The sequence below is a fragment of the Melanaphis sacchari genome, unplaced genomic scaffold (assembly GCF_002803265.2).
Source record: "Melanaphis sacchari strain LSU unplaced genomic scaffold, SCAv2.0 Contig7_pilon_pilon, whole genome shotgun sequence".
Classification (NCBI taxonomy): domain Eukaryota; kingdom Metazoa; phylum Arthropoda; class Insecta; order Hemiptera; family Aphididae; genus Melanaphis; species Melanaphis sacchari.
In genome coordinates, this window is record NW_020271560.1 from 1356907 (window position 1) to 1380204 (window position 23298).

The window sequence follows — 23298 nt, forward strand, 5'->3', positions numbered from 1 at the left end:
TGCATAATACATTTTATTAGTTATTAAAATTAAAATATTATATTTAAATGTAATAATGTTTATGTTATTTTCAAGGAAGATATTTTAAAATTATATTAATAGTTACTGAATGGATTCTTTCTTTAGGAAGGTATACATTCACTATTATCACATTTATCAATTATGCTTGTGCTGTAGAACATATTATGTTTACAGATTGTATAAATCATTAATGCAAATATAGGTATATTTATTTATTAATAATTAATACTAATTGATTTCAAAGTTATTAAGTTAGTATATCCGTAATATGAAAATATGAAACATAAAATCTATATTTAAAGATATATTTGTTTCAATTAAAAATATGCAGGTTTAGTAAATATATAAGATTTAAATAGGAAATTAGAAATTAGATTTCATAAGTATACCATTTAAACTTATACATATATATACTTATTCATTTAACTAAGAGTAGCAAATCTCTATAAACAACATAAATATTATTTTAAAATTAATATCCTCCTGCTTAGAATTGTCATAAATAAGTTAATAACATTATAAAAAAAAAAAATTAAGAAGTAATGGTAATCATTAATTTTTTCGAGATGTTATCTGGATAATGTTTAATGATTCTTAGGGAAAAAAAACAAATCAATTTGTACCAATTTTACATACATAATTTATTAATGTACGTATTTTTTATTTATTTAATTGAAATGCAGTTTACTCGTCGAATTTTTATTACTTGAAAATAATAGCTTTTTGATTTTGTTACATGTATGCACTTACCCATATAATTTTAGTACCCCTTTATTTCATAAGTATATGTAATTTCACCAATACCTATCACTTTTTATACATGACTACTAAGTACCGGTATTTAATTTCAGCAATAAATGATGATTACTTATTTACTTATTGGCTATTATATATTTATTATAAGTCATCGTAAAGATATTGCACCACCCGATATCCCACTACCGCCACCGAAGTGTTTGCTTTCTACTCGCGGAAATAAGAAAAAAAACTATGGCAATTGAGTGGACACCGCCTACTAATACTATAACTGCAGCACTATAGACTGCAAACGTGTTGCACACCATCGCACTCGTAGTGGTGACACGGTACTCGACTCGAAGTGACGGACCAGCAATCGTTGGCTGCGAGAACGGCAAGTCGGTGTAAATATGCAACTACGGTGGTAGTAAACATTTTTGAAAAATTGTTTTTTACACGCATTTAAAGCGGAATGTCGTAAAATAGTATATTAACACTGAGTGCCGTAATCGTCAGTTATTTTCAATTATACGAAGTATTTTTACACAGTGTTGTTGCAGTGTATCTAGACTTCAGCCGGCCGAGGCGAGCAAACTTCTCTGGTAAGTCGTCGTTCGTTTAAAAAAAATTCAAAATCTATTTATATAAATATCTTGTGTAGTGTGTAGTTTATAGAATATACAATGTATTTTGAGTAAGTGACTCCGAGTTATATATGTTCCGACGATCGATAATCTATTAAAATCGTTGTTTTCTATTTCAAAAATACTACGCTTATTATACTATTTAATAATTACTTTTCCTGGGTATCCATTAATTTTTTGAAAATAAGTGTACCTACTGCAGATTTCAAAAAATCTGACATAACGGTTAGCAGAATCTGTTTTTTCGGTTTCGCAAAATTTTTTATAAATTTCTAAACGTAGGTAAACATACCTATTTATTATACTGGACACTAGTTCCTTAAAAAAACACCGAACCTTTTTTAATTGTACGTGGTTTTTGATACGCGCTATTGGTTTGTGATTAATATTTTATTCGTTTTGAAAAATTGTAAGTTTCACGTTTTGAAATCGATCATAATGATTATTTATGTCAAATAGTATGTGCTTCAAATTTACAAATATTTACGGATTGATTGGTGTAATAGGTAGCAATTATTCTTAATTGAGAAAAGTCTGCAGATTATACACATTGTAATCAACATCTGACTAGAAAAGTTTATCATTCATCGTACTTTGTTATATAATTCTTATAAAAGGTCATAGTATTTAAGTAATTTTTAATAGTAAAACGTTAATCTTGGTTTTAAAGATATAGGTATTTTGTATTTAAAAACAACAATAATAATAATATAATAACAAAAAAAAAAGTATTGTAGTTTCTGTTTTTTTTTTTTTATATATTATTACTTATAACGTATGATATCCGTGATGAAAATTCGACACGTTGTTTCACCACTAGTCACGGTGGTGCTATTTCATAATACAAGATACTTGAAAAATACTTTAAGAAGGTACACTTTAAATACTAAATTACGCATGTTTTGTGTGGAAATTTGAAAAAAGCGATATTTTTTAAACTTATTTATTTTTTTCTCAGGTTTTTCAGAAATAAAAAAAATGAACATATATTTTAAGCTAATGGTAAAAAAGTACTTGTATATCCGTATCGAATTTTAGCGGGAAATAAAAATAATTTGATTTTTTTACTGTTTTTACTATTGAAGATTATAAAAGATGTTATTAACTACATAATTAACATAGAAACCAATATTTAATATTTCATTAATGCTCAATTATTTCAGTTTATAGCCCTTTTGAAATACAGCTATAGTACACATTATGTTGCTGAAATAACTTTATTTTTAGGGTGTAAAAATCTGCACTGCTCGAAAATGCGGTCAGTGCAGACCACACAACTATAATGTATCTCAGGATATTTGTAAAATATAAATTATAAATGAATAATTATATTATCGACCTTAAACTAAAATAAAAATGTAATTGGAAAAAAAATTAAATTTCTATTACTACCAGTTTTTTTTTATTAGGAATAAATACTACATATTATAGTAGATAATTGCGAGACAATTAAATTGGTTCTCATGTACAGGTGTTAATATTTTATCCTTAAAAAATAGTTTTGAATTTGCTTCCAAAAATTGATCATGGAATTATACCTTTTTTTTCAAAAATATATTGGTTACCAAAATGTATTAACTATTTAAAGTTAGGCTTTGATCTTAGAAGTTAAAGCAGTTGCGAGTGTTGCGACATGGTCACATTCAAAATAAGCTAATACGCATTTATATAATTCTTAATTGTAATACATAGTTTACAGTATCACGATCGTATATTTTGTTTAGTTACATCGATAATTATATTTCATAACAAATATTTTTTTCTACACAAAATTATTTAATAAAAATATTAAAAAAATCTCACAAGAGTGGTGAACAAATAATAACCAAATATTTAACAGAATAATCAAAACATAGATAATTATTAGCTGAACTTATCATTTTTATGTGTACATAAATAAGTATATTGTATAGACTATATTTAAAATGTTTTCTTTTTGTAACTTCTAACTACTCAGTTCATTTTATAATTAAATCATGTAAATATATTTTTTAAGGGTTTGCTTATAAAAAATAAAAATAAATTTAATATTATATTTGTATATATATACAAAGATTCATAATTTAAATAAAAATAGTTTATTTATCTACTAAAAATCGCATTTTACTAATACAAATCATAAAATTAAATGCGTATAATATGAGAATATGAGAACACTTTGCTAAACCATAAAATTTTATGATTTTGGGGGCTAATTTAAATAAATATTTTTCGAAAGTCAACTTCATACTTCATAGCCACCAATATTTGTATGTATGGACCCAAATTTTACTTATGCAAAAAATTGGAAAATATTAGAAAGATCTGCGAGATTCAAAGTTATAATAGAACAGCGGGTGTTTAAAGGCATAAAAATATTTTAGATTCTTATAAAAGAATATTTTATCAGCCATTCCTATTATTATTGGACCCTAACAATTATCGTTGCGAAATCCGTTTGCAGGTCATTAATTATACTAAAATAATATAAAAATACCTACTTGCAGTCTAGTGTATTTAGATATTATATTATTAATGAATGCATGTTTGTTGCGGAATATTATTTTATTGTGTAAATTTTTATGTTTATGTATTTTCACTCTACCAGAACAATATACTGTAAGATAGTTACATAGATGGTATAGTATCTGGCATGGATTTATTTTAATTTATTAACATTATATGCTGTATTTTATTACCAAATATTTTATTTATCATAAGTAAAAAATACAAATTTTATTTAAGGCAAGTGATGTGTCTTGTAAAACTCTTGATTTTCAGTCAAGAATGTTATACTATCATTATTTATAGTTAAATTAAAATCGTTTTAAGTTAAGCCATCTAAACTAGTTGAACTATCAAATAATGACATTATATCATTTAAATTTAAATATTATCAGAAAAATATAACATTTAATTACAAGTATAGTGGTATGTAATAGCAGCTGGTGACAAGACATAAATAAATATTTTTTATTAAAACTGGATTTGGTGGATAAATTTACTTTCATAAAAAGTCGTTTTAAACATGAAATTATATTTATATAAAATTTAAATTATTTAAACTATTTTAAGTTGAATTTTAGAGAATTTAAATTTAGTGTAAAATTGCATAATGTATTGATACATTTGAATGTAATTTTTAATACTCGTGCATTTTTTTGTTTACATACTAATAAAGTAATATATAATAATTTATATGTATATTAAGCATTTAGCTGCAGCACCAGAAAATTCATATATGTTACTACTGTGATGTCTTTAAAAACATACGAAATAATAATTTGTTAAATTTAGTTGTGTGTAAATATTATAGGTAGATAATTTTAGTAAAAAAATAAAGTTGAAATAAATAATCATAATATTATTTGTTTAACATTATTTTCTATTTAAATAATATATTATAATTTATATTATTTAATTTATTTATATAGGATATATATGCTTCACTAATTAAATGTTATACATTTGGCATTTTACTCGAAGTTTCAATTTTTTGTTCAGGGATTAAGTTTATCAGTCAATATTTAAATTTTTGAAAAATATTATTTTTCTGTAGTGAATGAAGTCTTTAAATGTATAAAATACTATAAGCCATAATATTATATTAAATTTCTATAAATACCTCCCTACGTAATTTGTTTTTCCTTATTATTTTATCAGTATTTGATTCATTAGAACCACTTATCTTAATAAAATAAATAGGTCAATTATAATTTGTAAGCAATCACAGTTATATTTTATATGTTTATACATTTTCTTTATAAATATTTCTATAAAGTCTATTGATACGAATATATTATAATTCATATCCTTTCACCCGGGTTAATATGTTAAAATTCGTTTATCGCTTGCAAAATTATTATTAAGTTAAATTTTCTTGTAATAGCTAGGTGTGTTAATTTATAATACGCATATTAATTTATTGTTATTGAAATATCAATAAGTAGTAGGTGTCCATGCTATCAATATTTCTTATTAAATAATATTATCGGTGGTTTATTATTATTATTACATAATTTAATTTTAGTATGTTAATGTTATTCGTTATAATAATGTTGATAACATAATAAACTACATTTTAAAAGCTTTATGTTTATAATATATAAATATTGGTTATTATTTATTCATTGTAAGTAATATTACAAAAATATGCTGATATAAAAATATGTATTTCACTGGATATTATATTTGCTTATAGCACATGGTTTATATTTAAATATTACATAACATTTCAAATTTGCGTGTTAATTTACCTTTAAAACTTACGAGGTACATTGTACATCGTATCATAAATTCATAACGGGGTCATACCATATGTTTATATGCTGTTTTCCATAGTTATATTTGAAAAATTTTTGAAGTCTTTAAAATATTACTTTATATTTTATAGTAATATTAAAATGTTTATTAGATAGACACCTACTCCATTAGGAAATTATACTATGACGTGTTATGTTTATGCGTGGAGAGCCAGATTTAGGGGGGTATGGTGTTTAAACACAAGGGCTCCCACAAAATTCAATTAATAAGAGACCCTCACAAAATAAGTACCTTAAGCAGTAAGTTTCATAGTGTTTTTTTTATGTCTTGAGTTATTTGCTAAAAATATATTTTTTTTTCTTAAGTATTAAGATAGCAAACGAATTATTATTAGATTGATATTGGTAATTTTTTACCATTTCTGTTTGATTATTCTTCTTCTTGTTTGACACATCAGTGTCGGGTGACGCATTATTATTATAATAGTAATTTTTATTTCAAAACTAATATTTTTTCCTCAAGTGGTATAATAATTAGTCAACAATATAAGTCAGCTAAAATGTTTTAAATTGTGATGACCCAGAAAGCTTAAATTCGACCCCGCATATATGTATAAACAATCGGATAAACATACAATTTATATCTACTCTTTATATACATATCCGTTAACGTAATCATTTAATATTTTTATCAGTATTACATTACTATTAGATATAACTTTATGGTCTAAGTCTGCTTATATCTGCTATAATATATTTACATATTATTATGCTTTCTGTGATATCACTTAATATTTTTAATATTAAGTATGAGTAGGTATTAACTATAAACGGAAAGGAATAAGAATTAAAAACAAGACACATGAACGTGAAAGTTATGGATTATGTTCGAATTCATATGCGATTGATATACAAAATTGGCAAATTACAACGATAATTTTATTTATACCTTCGTAATACGTTATGAATAAAAAAAAAATACGATGTGGCTACAAATTTATAAGTATCTACATTTAGACTACATTATGTTTTCCCAAATCTAAACGTATAATTTATAATATATTTAAATTAATAATTATGTAATTCGACATTAATATGATTATGTCCGTACCTTTTCCATTTAAGTCCATGGTGGTGTGGGGACACCATTAATCGATACTTGTAACCTATTTCATTATACCGTTTTTCTATAATATTATGTTTATTAAATAAAAGGAAACTGGAAAATACAGTAAATCATTATCAGTCCTACATAAAGAAAACACGTATGTAAAAGACTCATAGTGTTGTAAATTTAAAATTGTATTAAATAGTTATTTATATCTTTTACAGTGAAAAATATTTTAAGATAAACTAAGGAACAACAATATAATACTTATTAAATCAATAGTAAAATAGTACTATCTAGTCAGTATCTACTATCTATAGCATTTAATCGTTATCATACTGGGTTTTTAACTATTGTTTGTTTTTGAATATTATTTTTTATTCAAGAGGTAACGAGTATTAACGAAAATAAATATAAGTAAGCAAAAGGTATATCGTATATTATGTGTACACAGATTCGAATAAAATTATAATGTTTAAACTGGGAAATATTTTTTTCTATTGATGGGAGTTCAATACTCCACTACAAAATATAGGATCTGAAATCCTATGTAGGATTCTTAATACGGATTCGATGATTTTATATAGCTGCGTTTAATATTTATTATATCCGGCTAAAAATGAAGAAATAAAAAGTTTAATATTTATTATGTTAAACAACAATGCGGCTTTTACATTAAAATCACTACTATTTATTAATTCCTGTGTGAGTATTCAATTTAAAACAATTTAGGTATCAAGTTTTATCGAGAAAAATTAAATTAATTTTTTTTTATAAGCAATTCTTTTACAAAAGCACTTATATTTTAGTGTCCGGATCGTATCATTATTATAAAAATAACCGTTTTCTGTAAAAATGAATATCCATGTTTTTATATGGTAGTTAAAAGTTCTGTACCGAACGCTTATTGTTTTTTTAAAAAGGTAATTCCAATATTTTGCCGATGCATATTGCATAATTATTTTTATCAATGCATTTTTATTTTATAAATGTATTTTAAAATGTAATTTTTATCAATAAAATTCCTTTTTTTAAGATTCGACTAAAACTTTTATTTTAGCGATTATCTAATATAAAATATCACCTTACGCCATTGGAGTACGCCATCTTTAGGAATTAAATAATGTTTTATCGGTTGCATTCGAATTGTTCCTAACGTTTAATTTTGCTCGGCGGAGACAACTAATCTATACCTACCTTTATCTATTGTGTATAAAATATGTACAATATATGCAACAAATCGTCTGTAGTCTTTCCTGGTGTGTGTCACTAAAAATAATGATTATTACTGTATTATAGCATTATGACAACAATGAGTCCTGCAGCGTTGGTCATGTACAACGTGTCCGAAGATGCGGAATATTACACGGATCTAACCACGGTGGTTCAGAGGGATGTGGTAGCGGAACTTGAGACCGTCTCGCCAGTGTACCCCGGACGTTTGTTGTCCGTCGACTACCCGTTTGCGATCAGCAAACAATCGACGCCCACTACTACAGCCATCATTGATTACGCCGTTCGAAACGTTTCCGTGGCCCTATGTCATACGCCCAGTGGCATACCTTCGGTCGACGAATACTTTACCGGTAAATATATAAATATAATAGTGTAATTATATTTTCACGTTAGCATTTAATTTGTATTAGAGATGTATAGGTAAATGATCAAAGAATTTAATCATTAGCATTTGTCACTTGTGATTAGGTATTCCGCTTGTGCTCTTTACGTAGACCTTATATTATTAGTATAAGGTCTATAATTGTATAAGACATAATATTACCCACTGATGTTATTATACTGTACATCACTGCAGTATATGTTTTACTAGTTACTATCTACACAGCTATTCTACAGGCAACGCTAGTCTAGTAGTATAAAGTATATGACTTTCTATCACCCTGGATCTATCTCCCTGGTGAAAAAATATCATTATAGGTGATAAAACATTTGGTAATTTTATTTTCCTTGCTACGAAGTCTGCAATATTATAGAGTTTGTGTACGCCTAAAAACCTCGCAATACACATTCAGTACCCATGCCTAAAATTATACATTGTCAATCGATATATAAATATATATATATATATATATATATATATGTGTGTGTGTGTTTTACGGATTATTAATTACAAATTTAGAAATATTTTCAAAAAATGATTTCTATATAATATAAATATATGTAAACATATATTCACATATTTTGATAGACTAATTGGTTTTTTGAAATTCAACATTAGTTTTCTAAACCATTTAAATCAGCGTTTCTCAAACTGTGGTTCGCACGTGTACCGGAGGATCCGCGAATGTAAATTGAAAATACTATATTACATTATTTATTATTGATTTTATTTTTATTTTTATAAAGGGAGTTTGGCAGAAAAAAAGTTTAGGAAACGCTGATCTAAATCGTTGATGAAAGATACAAGCAATATGAGGTTGAGTGGTTGTATTAACTTATAATATTTATTGACTTAAAATCTTAACTATTTTTGGCGATTATCCTAAGCACAATTTTGGCGAGTAATTAATCATTTATTGTATAGGTACACTACTTTAAAGATATCTTTTCATTTAATTCAATATCATCAGAGATTTTTCTCTATATTTAATACATATGTTCAATAAAGCATTATCGTTAAAGAGATTCAGTTTTGATCAAAGACCTTATAGTAGAAGGTGAAGGTCTACAGTGGTATGAATCAATTAATTATTATGGGTATAATACTTGGATATATACGCAATATTTTAAATTACAATATAAATATTGAGTGTATTGATATTAATAGACTGAAATTGTACTTAAAATTATTTAATAAATAATACTTATATTAATCATGTCGCTATATTGTTGTCGCGTTGAGCTATCTATTGGTTTCAATTAGTCAATCTAAATAATAATGTGATAGCATGAAGTGAAATCCATCAAAAAACATAATTAGTGGCAAGGCGCAAGTCTTTAGTTCGGGGAGACGTTGAATAAAAAATCATGTTATATCTCCTTACTTTACTTTAAATATATTATCAAAATATATGTTTAAAAACTAAAAACAAAATGAATTATATTTAAAAACGTAACAACTTTTATAAAAATAACCGTATTATAATAAAATATTTTAAAAAATGAAATGTGGTACCTATACTTTATATGCAAACCACATTAATACGTGAACATGTTACAAAATAATTAAAAAAAAAAAGACATTTATGTTAATTGATACATTAAATTAATTTTTCTATTTTTGTTTCTGTGAATTTAAGTCGCTGATTTTATCAATAAATGTTGGGTCGATGGCTAATTCGCTTAAGACGATGTTAACGCACTGTTTTGTTTTCTTTTTCTGGTCCACGTAAAAACATGGCCAAATGCATTTACGTAGAATCATTTTTTTGATATTTTTGAGTTATTTTAGAGTAAAACCACTTATAACAAAAATTATAGAGAATAATGTTTTTGTAATATGCGTTTTTAGTTTATGATAACTCAAAAATATCAAAAAAAATGATTCTGGGTAAATGCATTTTGTTAATATTACACGGGGCTAGAGAAAGAGAACAAACAGCGCGCTGACATCCTCTTAACATTTTTTCTCAATGGTTATAGTAGACGAATTTGAGAATCGATTTTCCGTCAGCTGTCGTTAAATTTAGTAAGGGATACGGTCTTTTATTTTGTATTTCATATTTTTTCTCGTATGCGTAGTTTACTATCCCATCATTCAAAATGTCATTCATTAAATCGTCAGACATATTAACAAATAATAATAGTATAATATTTTAATATTTAGATATGGATATCATACTAGAAATAAATAAATCGCAAAATAAAAACTAACCAGTAACTATTATAACAAAATTGCGACGAACTATAACACGAAAACGTGACAAGCAATGACAACGGTTGCATTAATGTATTGATGTATTATAAAACGAAATAACATTAATAGAAACGACGATACACGTCTCATAGCGCAACGATAATGTCCACTCAATAAACGAAGTAGACGTTGTCTTGATTGTCTCCTATAACGTTTCGCCACTAGACATTACCGTTATTACTCGTTGGTTATTCAAGGAGAATTATCACTAATTTCTTTTTATTTCTGCGATAAATTTATCAGGAGTAAAAATAGAGAACATATTTTTTATTTAAGCAGAATTAGTGTTGAATATTAATTTTAAATGAAAACGTTAGTGATAAAGTTTGACTAGGATATGGAAAGTCATAATTTGTAAATCTTTGCATAATGTTATGTAGTTAAAGTTAGTTAAATATCATTGGGCGTCAGATGCCAGTAATAATATATATGTGTAGAAATACATTAAAAAAAATTTGAATTGGATGAATGTTAAATGATTTGGTTATGAACTTCAAATTTGAATATTATATGATCAAACTAGTTTGTTGAGTTTAGTTTTAAGATTTAATTTGGATTTAAGAAGATAGTAAAATTGTACAGTTTGGGAATTAATTGGTTAAAGTTTCTGGGTTAACTATTTGGTTAATGTTATTCCAAGATATTTTGTTTTGTTTTGTATTAGAATATTTATTTTATTGATTTAAATTTCGGGGAATTTAAAATAACTAGTTTGAAGTTATTTGTTTAATGCATGGAAAAGTTTAACAAATCGGAGATGCTACTAAAGTATTAGCAAGATTGCATGTATAAATTTATATACGAAATGTATTCGAAAAATAATATTTTATCAGAGAAATTTTTTTTTAAATTGTCTGCATACTTTGTTTACCGTTTATGGTAACGAATTTGTCTTTATTTATAATCATATATGTATGATAGGTACATTTTCAAGTTTTGTTCAAATATTTAATATAATATGTAGGTACTGTAGAGTGTAGATAATTATAATAAATCCAATGTAGTTGTCTGTAGTGTTGTACAGCAATACAGCATCGATAAAATTGACAGCCATCATGATCATGCCTAAATATTAAATAATAACCATACGTATATGAAGGTAGTGAGTATATTTATGTACAACTCTTATAATATCGTCATCGAATCTTGATGGAAAACCAAAAATAATGCTTTGTTATCATGATTTGTATACATCAATTTTTTTTATAAAAATAGAAAACTGTGGGTGAAAAAAAGAAATTTGTTGCATAACTAATGCGTTTAAATATATATATTATATGTATATAGGTTTGCACGTAAGATTATATTTTTTTTTCAAAGATCGTGCAAATTCTTATAACTTTTGCACGGTTTGCGGTCGTTTGGACACAGAATCTCAAGGTTTCAAGGTTTTTGTAGCTAAGGTGACTTTTTCTTTGTGTGTCCAATTATATACACATAGTTTTTACATTTCAGCTGGGTTTTTTTGTTATAATTTATAATATAATACTTAATATAAATACGAAAAAAATAGTATGGTACCTACTTAAAGTGCAAACATCATCATTTTTATTAATTATATTTATTATTGATTTTGTAATCTGATCGAATATAATATAGGTATTACCTCAAAGTATACTTAACAAAACAGGTATTTACAATCATGTATATATATTATTACATATTGCCCACTTATATCACAAACACGTGCGTTGAAATGCGCCAAGAGGAATGGTCAACACTGTGGTGTTGTAGTGGACAGACCACTTTCTCTGTAATATCTGTTTCTTTCTATCTCTCTCTCATTCTCTTTCCTTCTAAAATGTTTTGTTTCTGTTTTTGTTTTTGTAGATATAATATTTACTACTGCATATACCATATTACGTCATATAGGTACACCCATTAAAGAGCAGAGTATCAGACTCTCGCCTTGAACTATTTATTTTATAGAAAGCAGTAAAGCATCCGGAAAACTAAAATATCCTAACGAATAATAATCTACGTAACGATGAATATATAATACCGACAATAATGATAAATTATTTTTAAATTAATATTTTATTTTTTTTTTTTAAGATTGTGTTACTTACATTCTTTTACATAACGAATCGAGTTAGTATACGATGATATGTTATCTTACTAACTATGATCTATGTTTCGAAGTGGCGACCTTATTATACAGCACTCATCTAGTCCCATCATGAACTCTCTTTCCGCGAAAGAAAATACGTGCAATTAATATTTACTAAATTGTATTATTATCTTATAAATTATATTATTATAATGACTATATGGAAAGATATATCAGAATCTGATTAGGATTCAGTCAGAAACATTGATTTAATCTACATATTATTTTTTTACCAAATGCACACACATTTTTTATTTTTAAATTGTTCTTAATCATTTTCTGTATTCCTCTCTGCTTAAAATTTTAAATCTATGCATTTATAATCAGACGATAAATAAAATCAATTATCATATGTGTATATTTTTTTAACAGCATATTATATAATCCTATATTATTAAATATTCCGGATGTATCTATAGACATTATGTCATTATAATATGTATGAATCCGTAAAGGTATACATGTTGATATCTTGTCAGTTCAAAATTTAGTTTTTTTTTATTAAAGTAATGAATAAGTTTATGCAGTTAGGCAGTTTGGAAATTATATAATTATTATATTTGTTCGAAAAAAAATTAGTTGAATAAATTTAAATAACACATCTTGTATAGTATATTTTAGAAAGTATTAGGTATATTAAGTATAATAATATATTATATATACATGTAATAAAAATATTATATAAGTTAATATTTTATATTATTATATTTATATTTTAGTCATATTTTATAGTTTTTTTTTTTTTACATTAGATGTACCTTATTATATTTATTTTGTTAATTTATAAGTGTTCAACTATACCCCTATGAGCACATCTGGAAATTTTTCTGAGGGCCGAAAGGTTTGATTTTACTATATATAATACTAATTGATATACAATGTATTGTATATAATATTATATATATACCTTTTAAATGTTTTTACTTAAAAAACCATAATTCATAGTTTTTAATCACAATATATATGATCAAAAAACCAAAAATATTTAAATTTTTTATTGTTAGTCATGAGTTGGTTGACCAGGAGCCGATTAAATTTATGGTACTACCTGCTTTTTATAATAATATAAGCAATTATATGAATACATGATTTCTATATAGGCTGTAAGCCTGTAACTTGTAGTTAGTAAACAGCCATGTATAAAGTTAGGTACCTATAAACAATATGCATTTATATATTTATTTATTTATTTATTTATTTAGAATGTGTACGGACAGAGCCCTTTTATAGATTGAACGTAAGAATAACACGAGTTGGTAATGGCTTACAAAAGAAAAAAAGAGAAATATATGAAATTCTTAAGAATAAAGATACAATTAAACTAAGAATAAAATTTAGCAACAAATCGTTATCATTAAAAAAAATTTATAAAATATGATTTTAAGAGTATAAGAGTATACAAGAAAAAACACACAAATGAAAATTATCAAAATGTTAACTAAGTAGGTAGTTAAAAAGGAAAGTGGAATATATATTCCAACAATTTCCTATACTTATAACTTATGTAGGTAGGTATATCATTCATATTTCTTCAATGAATCATACTACTCATGTTAAATATACTTTTTATTTAATATTTTTGTTTGAAAATCAACTGTAATTTTTTTTAAATCGCAGCAATAAAGGAGATATTCGTATTATACATTTTCTATTTAAACCTTATTAAACATCAAATGTCTTTACCACTTTATATTTTCAGTACAATTATGTGGCTGTTAGCTTACGTTTCAGAAAAAAAGTTCAGTACTAGGAAGTTGTTTTAATACTGTGCACTATGCATAAGTTTCTGTTTGCTTTGAAAATGATAAAAAATGAATTTTACTCTCTACACAATGTGCCTACCTATCTGCAGTTGTCAGTTTTAAAAACAAATTAAAATTGCTATAGACGTGTGACGTTTTAATTAGATTTATTGATGTGTTTGTAATTATATAACTAGATTAGTCGTTGGTTGCTAAATACACAGACCATGTACGACGTATGAATAAGTATATTTATACTTTCTATTTGATTGAAATTTTGAAACCAGTAGGCAATAATACACGGTTAATCAAATCTAAAATTGTGTACACTATACGTCTATACCTATTCATACAAATTTACTTTTCGATTGACGATTTTGATCATTAAAATGTATAAAGCGTTTGTAAAATAGAGACAAAAACTGTTTGATGCTAATTAGTATTTCGCAATACTTATATATCTCTATACAATCATTATAGATTATTATTAGTGCCTATATTAGGCCATACGTTTATATAATATATAATTTTTAATGAAAAAATCAACTTGGAGATGTAATGATTATATAGTTATATTATTGTGGTTTTGTATAGTTTGGTTTTTATTTTTGTTGTTTTAATTGGAGCATTCTCTTGGTAGGTAATAAAAAAAAAATATGCGCATCTTTCAACTCGCATATTTTGTTTGCCCTGATCAAGGTCACAACTCTGAAATTTATTACAAAATACACCATAATGATTATTTTTTATTTATTTTTTACTTCTTTCACGGTCCATTTCCATAGTATGATCTGATGCTGCACATCTTTTAGAATATAACCATCGGACCATAACGTATAACATTATTATATAATATTAATATTATATTATAAGCGTGTGTCTTGAATAAATTCCAATTTTTAAAAAAAGTCGAATCTAAGAAACTTAATGTAGTAATTGAATCTTGGTGCCTACCGCCTGCAATCGTTTCTATACTTAAAAAAATATTGTTGATGATGAAGATTTACTTAATTATAATATTTTAATAAATGCTTAATTATTTTTTGTTCAATGTAGCTATAAACCTGACGGGAGTGACGATATTCACGGTTGGTGCAGCGATTGTGGTTATGATCCTCTACCTGTATGTGGATACTCTGAGGTGTATCATTAAAAACGCGCCACCTATGGTTAAAACTCACTCAGCGTTTATACTTAGTGTATACCCGGTAAGTCGCAGTCCGTGCATAGTAAACATTTGCTATATAATACACCAATGGCTACTCCAGTCAGAGATCAGATTGTTTACTGGGGTTTACTTACCTCCGATAATAATTTCATAGTGAAGCGGTACTTAATTATTTAATATTTGAATTTAATTTTGATCTAATTTGAAGTTTAATCTTAAGCTCTATCTGTCTCATCCTGGGAGTAACTATTTTTTATTAATACCTATAAAACCTTCAACTAGAAGTTCAATATCCTTGATTTTTTGTTATGAAAATATTATGTTTGATATTATTAACTGTTGTGTTTTCTTAGTTTTATGTATTATAGTTTATAATACAATAGGTGATAACAAATATAATAACCCTAATAATTAATGAATTATAAATATTTTGAACATTTTAAAAGAAATTCTGATCTATTTTATCTATTTTAATGCATTAAACAAATTCAACCAGTCGATTATATTACCGTATAAACTGCTTTGGCTAAAGTCGTGGTGGTAGGGGGTGTTAAAGGAGTTAAATGTAAATTGATGCTGAATGTTGCTAATTTGCCAATTTTTTATTTTGGCCAATTCTCGTATCTCATCACGGTTTACTTTACTGGTAATACGAGTATCATGATAGTCAATGTGACATACAATCCACATATATGTATATATATAATCTATATCCCCGATGGGGGATGGTAGGTACTAATTATTTATATGTAGCACTAAATTAATTTTCAGACATACCTTATAAGTTATTGGTTCCATAAATAAAACCAACTAGAGATGCTATTATTACAAATCAATGTCACAATATAATATATGGTATAAATATCTACCTCACCACATGTTAAGAAATTGTGACACTGCTATTATATGTATATACTATTATATACCTATTATGCATTTTTCATCTAACAGGTCGTTGCAGTGGCCACTTATTGCGCAATCCTAGTGCCTAGAGCCCACCTGCTTGCCGAAGCTATGACTCAAGGCATGTTTATGGCTTCGATGTATCAGTTATTCTGTCTGTTCATGGCATACTGTGGTGGCGAAGCCAATCTCATCGCTTCCGTAAAACCACAATCATTGGACATGCAAGTGCCACCCTGTTGCTGTTGGCCGTGTTGCTGTTTTTTGCCTAAATTCACGCTTACCAAGTACGATTATTGTGTTAATTTAGTAGTTTGTAAAAATTATTACTTTTAAGTTTAAAACTTATAAGTATAGGTATTTATAAATTATTATGAATTACCAAGAATTCGGTATACATCCTATAGTATGTCATAATTTGTACTTTGCGAAAGTCGCTATTGATAATAAAAAACAGCACTTAATTGCACAACATTAAAATGGCTAATACGTGATAGTATTAATATTATTTAAGATTTGATTTGTTGTCTATATAGCGGTATTAAGTGTGGACCATTATTTATCCTGAAAATATTTGGCCTATTAAGAAAATGTCTATAAAATATTTTAATATATCGAATTCAAGTTATGATATGATATACTAATCTATATTTTATACTAACGACAACAATGATAATAATAGTACTTATAATTTATATTGTGCAATTAACAATAAGATGTAGTCAGTAGTCACATATAGGTACATTAATACATTATACCTACTCATAATGTAAATTAGTTTAATTTTTATGCAGAATATTATAAATTACAGTAAGCTATTTAAATACGTGTTATAATAACGATACTCGATTGGAGTGATTCATATTTTAAAATAACTTAATAATATAAAAAAAAAAATTTATAACTCATATAATATTGATTATATTAAATTATTTTAAGAGCTAACAAATTATAAATTTATATTTTTTTAATGATTAACTATTTAAAATGCTGTTGATGTTTGTTTGACTAAATTAAACTAAACGGGTCTTATAATAAATCAAAGTAGTCAGTAGATAGACACTTATTAGTTATTACTTATTAAAAAATAAATTGAGTTAAATTCTATAATATATTATTTTTTCGTTTACAAATATACAACATGGGTTAAAACAACGATTGGAGTTTAATAAAGAGTAGCATGATAAGCTATATCCCCACTTCTTATTTTAGAATCTCTGGATTTTCCCTACAATAAAATAAATGATTTATCCACAATTGGCCTTATTATCATCTATGACAGCGTTTCTCAACCTTTTCACTGTGGCGACCCCCTTTTTGAATTTCGATTTTTTAGCAACTCCCTACATATATTTTTTATATACTCGCATAGATTATTATTAATTACCATAATAGTACTATACAAAATACAGTGTTTTATATTTATTAATTTTGTTTTTTTCATTATTTTATTTTATTGTTTGAGCTTTTAAATTTTTGTATTTTTGTATTTGAATCATAGGTTTAGCGACCCTAATTAATAAGTTGACGACCCCTAAGGGAGTCGCGACCCCCTGGTTGAGAAACACTGATCTATGACACATTTGCACGTTACAAATCTTAACGTCACCATTGTGATTGTGAGCTGTGGTAATATAATTAATCAGTTATTGTAAGTTATGGTTATAAAACTACAGTATGTCGGTATTCAATCATTTTTAATAAATAAATAAATGATAATTTTTATTTTTTTAAATAAAATGGACAAAGCCTTTACGTATTTGCACAGTGCTGTATTAAAATTTTTGTATATGTTTAAATACCTACTTATATGAAAAATGACAAAAAATATGCACTATCATTAACCATACGTCATATAGTTACCACAAAAAAAGTATATCGTTATATACTTATATATATATATATATGTATATATACATCTTGACTTCCTAAATAAGTTTATGTGTCGTCAATTTTTTATATTTATACTACATGTATTTGGTAGAAAACATCTGAGGCACCTGAGAATGTTGGTGTTACAATTGCCTGTCGTCCAGGGTTTCGTATACATGGTGCTGCTTGTCATGTGGGCCGAAGAAGAGGTAATATATCCAATATCCCAATTTTATACCTATATTAAATATTAATAGAATGCATGTATAATATACATATTATTTCTTAGAACTATATGTCTATATAATATAACGTACTTAAGTAGAATTACGAAATGTGCCGAGTATAATGGCTATAATGTATAATATGCGCTTTGGCACTGCACCTTGAAAATCTATACATAATATTTTTCAAATCAGAAAAATAATATTGTTTTTATGTTATTCAATATGTCTTAGTCAGTTAGCAGTTCATAAAATCTACAACTTTTCTTGAAAAGATAGATTTCACGAAGTAGTTATACGGAATATACATAAGTCGTATCTATTATATTTAATTAGAATTTAAATGAATATCTAGTGAAACTATAAAAGTACCTATGCACCGAATCGTTAGGTACCTAATTAAATACATTTTGGTAAATCTATAGTTATTTTTTTACCAAACAATAAAATGATACAATTAATAATCATCATTTATCTATTAATTAGTTGAGCATTTCAATATTAAATGTATTATGCCCTAAAATTAGAACTTTAGATACATTGAAAGTTAAGTAGAATTTAATCAGTAATCCCAGTTTGAATAATTAGGTAGGTAACCTATTTAAAATAAATTTGATTGATGTAGACGAAGTCATTGATGAATGATGATTGGTGGATTAAATAATTTGAATCCTGTACCTATTATAAATTTGAAAAAAAAGTTGTGAAATATCTATATTTATTAATCTCAACAACCAAAGCGATCTTCTAAAGAAATTAAATAATTCTTTAAATCTTTAAATATATATTCCTATAATCCTATGGTTTATATGTTTAATATTATAGTCAAGAGCACGTCCTAAATCTGAAGTCTAATTTTTCCTATATACTAGCGCATATTATATAAATTTACATATTATATACACGTTACAAACCGTAGTCAAATAACATATTGTTATTGTATATATAAGCGTATTGTTTTTTGTTAATATTTAATATATTATGTAACAGAGCTTGTACCAAGTAAACTACATGTACATGCAACCGTTCATCGTGATATCCATCATATGTGGCATGTGGGGCATTTCGATGACCATGCGAGTGCTCGGAGAGATACTCAAGGATCATGGCATCCAAGGGAAATTTGTGGTTCTCCAACTGGTGCTAGTATTAGCTAAGCTACAGGGACTGGCGTTTAGAGGGATAGTATGGGCAGAATGGTTACCCTGCAAGCCGCCAATTTCACCCACCGTCTACGCGAATCGTACGTACTCTACATTACCACTAAGAGTATACTTATAATCTAACCTAACATACTCAACGATACATTGATACTATTATGACATATTTTGATTTGTTTTTATCCGGTTCTACCTATACTTTATCCAGCATGAAAACACGCCATGGCCCGACGAAAATCGGTTATTCTATGCGCATTCCTTCGTGACACGTCCTGTTATAGATCAATTGGTATCGATGGTAGGGTGTCATGCGGGTAAGCGCAGAATTGACATGTTCTCTCGTTAGCAGAGTAGGACGAGTAGGTATACACACAACAAACGATAAAACTTCTGCAGAACATTTTTCTGAATACATATTTCTATGTTTTAGTATTGATTGTCATTCGATTAAAATAATTTCTTATACTTGATAAATTATAAGCATATTAACTTTTTACTCAGTTTAAACGGTCAAAGTAGTACCAAGCAAATTAACAACTTTGAAGTTCGCTGTTAAGAATATATGTGCAGATATATTTTTGCCACTTAACTCGATTATTGGTCTAATGCTTGCCTATATGCTAATGAAAAACTGCTGTTTCAATAATTCATGACGTGTAATAAACGTAGTTTTCAGAACATGGAATGAATTCCATTTCATTAATTTGAAAAAGTAAAAGTCGAGAGGTATTATATCAATTCACTCATCCGTATCCGCCGATCGTCACGCTTTTAACTATGATGTTATATAGGTATTTACGATTTATGTACGAGCAGTATTATACTGGTCGAAGATATAGCTAGTATAAGTATGTTGTTATGTATACTGCTGTTGCAATGATATAATTACCTATATAAAACAAGTAAAAATCACAATTACCTAATTACTTTATCTATAGGTTCGATAAACATATAATTTTTCGCCCAAAAACACTGCGAACATTGGTCGTTGACCACGGCTTGACTTAATAATATAATTACCTATGTTCACAGTGATATATAACTCAACCATGTTATGGGAAATGTTGGTGTTGGCTGCTTTGGCCAGAAAGCTCTACAAGAAGCCATTGCCGGATCAGTGTTTCGTCGACCCCCCGAAGATCACGTGTTGCGTGGATCTGCCCAGTAATCAGGAAAACAACAACATCATAACCGGCACGTACAATCAGTGTTTCGACATGAACGTTTAAAAGATATATGGCCATTACACGAGTTAATACGATAAGCGCGGTGGCTGTCGAGGGCGTTTCTTTGGTTTTTGACGACGATGACACACGCGTACATGTATATAATGTATATATAACGGTATACATATATATATAATATATATATACAATGTATATAATGAATAGATGTGTGTCATTTAATTTCAACAGTTTACGCGGCTGATAGAACGTGATTGTGCCCATCAAATATTTGAATGTCACTAAATAATAGGTAAACGTTCATGTACCGCTGCCTTAAAAATATTTATTAAAAATATTAGTATTTGCACTTCTTATTGAAAAATAACGGTCTGTCCCTCCCAACCGGCAACATGGTACCTAGCCACCTAGGTACTATGTGAAAATTCAAAATTTGCATCCCATGTCTATAATAGTACATTAGATACGCTAATTTTTCAACGTTTTAAATGGGCTTATAATAGTGTACCTACTAATTTGTAAGTGTATTAGTGTATGAGCAGATCTGATTTTTGCGGTATTGTCGAAAAGCCAGATCACACAACATTGCATTATATTATAATCAGTACCTGACGATTATAAACGCATTTTTATACCCATTGTACATTTTTATTTTTTTTTTTTAATTATATTTTTACGAAACGTTTTTTACTATATATTTATTTTCTATTATACTTTTATTAATATTATTTTTACATAATAAATAAGCTTTAAAAATATTTATACAATTTTTTTTTAAATTTTGGATTTGATTGTTATACGTTATTAAATTCTTTCCAATACCTTGGTTCGTATAACGTATAAAAAGATAACCTCGGATATGAATCGATTTTCATTTCCAACGATAATAATCACAAATGACGAATAAATATGTTTCCATATTATAGCTAAATGGAAAGTATTGTACTGGTTTATTTATTTATTTTAATTCTTAATCACCAACTCTTTCATCTGAGCACTCGGGTAAGCTTAGAATGTGGTTAACCGAAACTAAAATATTTAAAATTATAATAAATTTATTATTTAAAGAGAATAAATATTTTGACGCATTTTCGTAAAAATAACGGTATAATAGATAGTTGCTTGTAAAATTTTAATGTAATCTTCTATCATTATAAAATATAAACAATAATTTGCTATAACTTTCATATTATAGTTTCAAGTGTAATCGGTGTATAAAGTGAATCTTCTTCTTTTAAGGCATTTTAAAAACTATTAAGGTCTATCGCCGCAGCAACAACCTCCCTACAACTCTCTGTTCATTGACCTTTCTTCCGCGTTCTCTATCCCAATCATTCTAAGGTCTTTCATGATTTTATCAGCACACTATTGTCTGGATCGTCTTTTGTTTGGTTTACTTTTCATTATGTTCCACATGGTTGGTAAGACTCCTTCAGATCTCCAAACTTGACCAGCCCATATTATCTTATTACTCTTCATGACTCCTATGATATTGGCTTCTTAAAATAATCTTCTCAATTCTTCATTTATTCTTATTTTAAATTCATCTTCTTAATTTTTTTTGGTTCAAAAATTTTCCTAAGTAATTTTCTTTTAAAAACATCTGTTTGTTTTTATATGTTTTGGTGATTGCCCACATATCACGTACGTATGCTATAGAATATAGATCTAATTAAAACTTTGTACAATGTTATTTTTGATCTTTATGAAAGTTGTTTTGATTTAAATAGTGTTGATAGACCAGAGTAGCATTTGTTTGCTATTCTCAATTTAATGTTAAAAAATTGTAAGAACATTAGGATAGGTCTAAAAACAATAACAGTACACACATTTTTAGGTGATTTGCTTTTATTAAAAAAATAATAACAAGAGCAAATCAAAAACTAAAATTACTAATACTTTATGGATCTATAATACTGAAATTTGTGATGAGTGATGAGTTTAATTAAAAAAAATCTATAAGTTAAACAATAACTAGAAATTGTAAGAGCTTATATGGATATTTATTTAATTTATAACCATATATTACTATAAATACTTTAGTTATGATTATTGATTTTAAAAAATCTAAAATATTTTTGATAATTAATTAACTTATTATTGCCTATTTTATGATAAAAATTAAGATAAAAAATTATTTAATGAACACAATAAAATATTAGTTAAGTTAATATCAAAACTATTTTAAGAATATACTTCAAAAGTTAAAACACTAAATTATTATATTTAATTGAATAATAAATATTACATTAATATTAATTAATTATAAAAGCTTAGGTATTATTGCATTTATGGTTATATATTTGAAT

At 26.5% G+C, this 23298-nt stretch overlaps 1 protein-coding gene across 1 annotated transcript; it reads left to right on the forward strand.

Annotated features, from left to right (window-relative positions):
* The first annotated feature begins 1056 nt into the window (after positions 1–1056).
* LOC112601587 (organic solute transporter alpha-like protein) lies at positions 1057–21684 on the forward strand. Its single transcript, XM_025349290.1, has 7 exons — positions 1057–1361; positions 8052–8338; positions 15535–15686; positions 16598–16836; positions 18534–18630; positions 19636–19888; positions 20838–21684. The coding sequence occupies exons 2-7, from the start codon at positions 8056–8058 to the stop codon at positions 21032–21034; spliced, it is 1221 nt and encodes a 406-aa protein (XP_025205075.1). The 5' UTR covers positions 1057–1361; positions 8052–8055; the 3' UTR covers positions 21035–21684.
* The last annotated feature ends 1614 nt before the right edge of the window (positions 21685–23298 follow it).